At 42.7% G+C, this 5,000-nt stretch overlaps 1 protein-coding gene across 1 annotated transcript in view; it reads right to left on the bottom strand.

Moving 5' to 3' along the window:
• Nucleotides 1–4,002: 4,002 nt before the first annotated feature.
• Nucleotides 4,003–5,000, bottom strand: part of atp23 (ATP23 metallopeptidase and ATP synthase assembly factor homolog) — a 3,792-nt gene continuing 2,794 nt past the window's right edge. The window contains exons 5-6 of the mRNA XM_082166973.1: nt 4,838–4,921; nt 4,003–4,700 (exon numbers count right to left, since the gene is read on the bottom strand). Coding sequence (XP_082023099.1) covers nt 4,497–4,700; nt 4,838–4,921 — 288 coding nt within the window. The 3' untranslated portion in view covers nt 4,003–4,496. The remainder of the gene's footprint in view (nt 4,701–4,837; nt 4,922–5,000) is intronic.

Here is a 5,000-nt window from a genome sequence, read left to right as displayed (position 1 = left end):
ATGAGTCTTTTTGGGAAAGATGCAACAAGTTTTTCACACCTGGATTTGGGTATCCTCTGCCATTCCTCCTTGCAGATCCTCTCCAGTTCTGTCAGGTTGGATGGTAAACGTTGGTGGACAGCCATTTTCAGGTCTCTCCAGAGATGCTCAATTGGGTTTAAGTCAGGGCTCTGGCTGGGCCATTCAAGAACAGTCACGGAGTTGTTGTGAAGCCACTCCTTCGTTATTTTAGCTGTGTGCTTAGGGTCATTGTCTTGTTGGAAGGTGAACCTTCGGCCCAGTCTGAGGTCCAGAGCACTCTGGAGAAGGTTTTCGTCCAGGATATCCCTGTCCTTGGCCGCATTCATCTTTCCCTCGATTGCAACCAGTCGTCCTGTCCCTGCAGCTGAAAAACACCCCCACAGCATGATGCTGCCACCACCATGCTTCACTGTTGAGACTGTATTGGACAGGTGATGAGCAGTGCCTGGTTTTCTCCACACATATCACACATAGAATTAAGGCCAAAAAGTTCTATCTTGGTCTCATCAGACCAGAGAATCTTATTTATCACCATCTTGGAGTCCTTCAGGTGTGCTTTCATGTGTCTTGCACTGAGGAGAGGCTTCCGTCGGGTCACTCTGCCATAAAGCCCCGACTGGTGGGTGGCTGCAGTGATGGTTGACTTCCTACAACTTTCTCCCATCTCCCGACTGCATCTCTGGAGCTCAGCCACAGTGATCTTTGGGTTCTTCTTTACCTCTCTCACCAAGGCTCTTCTCCCCCGATAGCTCAGTTTGGCCGGACGGCCAGCTCTAGGAAGGGTTCTGGTCGTCCCAAACGTCTTCCATTTAAGGATTATGGAGGCCACTGTGCTCTTAGGAACCTTAAGTGCAGCAGACATTTTTTTGTAACCTTGGCCAGATCTGTGCCTTGCCACAATTCTGTCTCTGAGCTCTTCAGGCAGTTCCTTTGACCTCATGATTCTCATTTGCTCTGACATGCACTGTGAGCTGTAAGGTCTTATATAGACAGGTGTGTGGCTTTCCTAATCAAGTCCAATCAGTATAATCAAACACAGCTGGACTCAAATGAAGGTGTAGAACCATCTCAAGGATGATCAGAAGAAATGGACAGCACCTGAGTTAAATATATGAGTGTCACAGCAAAGGGTCTGAATACTTAGGACCATGTGATATTTCAGTTTTTCTTTTTTAATAAATGTGCAAAAATCTCAACAATTCTGTGTTTTTCTGTCAATATGGGGTGCTGTGTCAAGTCAAGTCAAGTCAAGTTTATTTGTATAGCGCTTTTCACAATACAGATTGTATCAAAGCAGCTTCACAGTATTAAATTAAAATAATACAACAAAGTTTGTTTCAAGAGGAATTTATTGATTGATAAAATTAAATTAAATATCCCCAAAATATCCCCAACTGAGCAAGCCAAAGGCAACAGTGGCAAGGAACCGAAAAACTCCATCAAGTGACCTAATGGTGTCCTAAAACTCCATCAAGTGACCTAATGGAGAAAAAAAAACCTTGGGAGAACCCAGGCTCAGTCGGGGGCCAGTTCTCCTCTGGCATTTATGAGCTAGAGGCCGGATTGTAGTTTGAACTGTAGGATTATATGAATGCCTGGCTGAAGAGATGCGATTTTAATCTAGTTTTAAACTGGGAGAGCGAGTCTGAGCAACGAACAGTATCAGGAAGACTATTCCAGAGTTTTGGAGCCAAATGTGAAAATGCTCTCCCTCCTTTGGTGGTTCTGGATATCCTAGGTATGACCAAAAGCCTTGAATTTAGTGATCTTAAAGAGCGCGATGGATTATAGGGTGATAGAAGATCCGTTAAATAGACTGGAGCTAAGCCGTTTAGGGCTTTATAAGTCAGTAGCAATACCTTGTAATTAATACGGAACTTTATAGGTAACCAATGCAGTGATGATAAAATCGGTGTTATATGATCATATTTTCTTGATCTCGTAAGAACTCTAGCGGCGGCATTTTGGACTAACTGTAGCTTGTTTATTGAGGATGCAGGACAACCAGCTAATAAAGCATTACAGTAATCCAGTCTCGAGGTCATGAATGCATGAACTAACTTTTCTGCATCAGAAACTGATAGCATATTACGTAGCTTAGCAATGTTTCTAAGGTGGAAAAAGGCTGTTTTTGTAACATATGAAATATGATTTTCAAAAGACAGGTTGCAATCGAGTATAACACCCAGGTCTTTTACTGTAGAGGATAAAGTAACAGGACATCCTATGATGTTAAAGTTGTATTGTGCGAGGTTTTGTGGGCGGTTTTTTGAACCGATAAGTATTACCTCTGTCTTGTCTGGATTTAATAAAAGAAAGTTAAGCGTCATCCAATCTTTTATATCTTTAACACACTCTGTCAATTTGGAAAATTTAGCGTTTTCATCCGGCCGTGATGAAATATATATTTGAGTGTCATCAGCATAACAATGGAAACTAATTCCATGTTTCCTTATAATATTTCCAAGTGGCATCATATATATGGAAAATAACAGAGGGCCTAATACAGATCCCTGCGGCACTCCATAGTTTACTGGAGTTATGATCGATTTTTCTCCATTTAAATAGACAAAATGGTAGCGGTCAGATAGGTATGATTTGAACCAGCTTAGTGCTTGTCCTTGAACACCAGTATAATTTTGTATTCGATCTAAGAGTATTGTGTGATCTATAGTATCGAACGCAGCACTAAGATCAAGTAAAACTAGTATTGAGATACAGCCTTGGTCAGAAGCTAAAAGTAAATCATTTGTGATTTTAACGAGCGCAGTTTCAGTGCTATGATGCGGTCTGAATCCAGACTGAAACTTTTCATAGATCTCATTTTGTTGCAAGAAAGAGCCCAGTTGAGCGGACACCACTTTTTCTAATATTTTAGACATAAATGGAAGATTTGAAATGGGTCTATAATTTGCTAGATTATTATGATCTAATTGTGGTTTCTTAATGAGAGGTTTTATAACTGCCAGTTTAAATGTTCTTGGAACATGACCTAAAGATAAAGACGAGTTAATAATATTGAGGAGAGGCTCTTCCACTACAGGTAACACTTCTTTCAGTAGTTTAGTTGGTATAGGATCTAATAAACATGTTGTTGTTTTAGATGAAGTGATAAGTTTATTTAACTCTTTTTGTTCTATAGTTGTAAAGCACTGTAATTGTTCTTGCGGGGTGATAATTGAAGCTGAATTATAAGGCGCGATTGAAGATTGAACGTTTACAATTGTGGTTCTGATGCTTTCTATTTTCTCAGTGAAGAAGTTCATGAAATCATTACTACTGAACTGTAACGGGATATTTTGTTCGGGTGACGTCTGTTTATTTGTTAGTCTAGCCACGGTGTTAAATAAAAACCTTGGATTGTTTTGGTTGTTTTCTATTAGTTTGCGGAGGTGCTCAGCCCTGGCCGCTTTTAGGGCCTTTTTATAACGTGTGTACAATAATGAGGAAAACAAATTAACTTAAATGATTTTAGCAAATGGCTGCAATATAACAAAGAGTGAAAAATATAAGGGGGTCTGAATACTTTCCGTACCCACTGTATACCCATCCTTGTAAAGTTTTCCCCCAGTTGTCTGTCAGTGAACGAGCAGGATCTGTGTGTGTGTGTGTGTGTGTGTGTGTGCTAGTGCCCTCATTAGTGTGTTTACTCCACTGACTGCCTGATCAGAGGCGTCCGGAGCCGTGACCTCTGACCTGCCGTCACATCTGTGCCGTTAATGAGAATGAGAAGATGAGCTGATGATGCTGGAGGTCAGACTCCCTGCTAATGAACCTCCCGCTGATCAGGGGTCAGGGGTCAGAGGTCAGGACGAGCCTGCAGCGTGTGTTCAGTGTCAGCCTTCATCACGTCTCATTTCTCTATCAATTATCATTCATTTAATCATTTAATAATGTTGGATGGTCATGTGGTGTGAAAAACACAGTACAAATAATCTGTCAGTCAGTATGAGCTCAGAAATAACATCATTCATCATCAACTATAGTTCATCATGTTCACTTGTGTTTATTGTTGTGTTTTTAAGTGTTTCACAGTGAAACTGCACATAATTAGAGCTACTTTACATGAGTCTTGAATGCAGGACAGAAGAATTGTGCCTCTTCAAAATATATTCATTTCCACAATATAAGAAAGAAAAAGAATTGTTTTGTAAATCACAGTCAGCCACGAGATGAAGAGAAGAAATTATGTGGCATAATTTAGACATATTAATATTGAGTTGTTCTTCCACAGATGTAGATCTGGAGAGCATCAGCGCCCCCGTGTGGATCCGGGACTGAATGATCTGAGTGAAGCTGTGCTGTAATGATGAGGTGCTCCTGGTCTCAGTCTCTCGTGTGCCGATGTTCTCAGAGTAACAGAGGAACCCGAGCCCAACTGTGGCATGAGTGACATCATCGACGCTCAGATGCAGAACATCATCAGTCATGTTCCTCTCGTTACAGAGATGAGAAAGGCAAGTATGTGCTCGAGATCAGAGGTTAGCATGGTAGCGGTCGCGGCTCTCGAAGTCCCTGAAGGAGAACCTGGCGTCCATCTTGGTGTGCGGGATTCTCCCAAAGGGGGCGTGGTCTCTGAAGCAGCTGTCAAACACCTCGTCAACCACTAGCTCCGCCTCCTCCCTGCTCACCTTACGCACCGCCAGGATGGAGCGCAGCGCTCGACTCCGCACACACTCCTGCACACACACACACACACGACCCTTAGAGACAGTCACGTGACCCTTCCAGACACACACGGTCACATGACCCTTCAGGACACACGGTCACATGACCCTTCAGGACACACGGTCACATGACTCCTGATCTGAGGTACCTGATGGTGTGCTCTGAGGCCGAAGTTGAATCTGGAGACCTCGTTGAGGAAGGAACAGTCTCCGCTCAGATTGGCAGCCCGGATCTGCAGAAGAGCGAGAGTGAACACACACACACACACACACACACACACACACACACACACACACACACACGGTTTAACC

The sequence above is a fragment of the Leuciscus leuciscus genome, assembly GCF_965113295.1.
Source record: "Leuciscus leuciscus genome assembly, chromosome: 4".
Lineage (NCBI taxonomy): Eukaryota > Metazoa > Chordata > Actinopteri > Cypriniformes > Leuciscidae > Leuciscus > Leuciscus leuciscus.
Note: the sequence above shows the minus strand (reverse complement) of the source record. Positions and strands in the feature narration are given on the sequence as shown.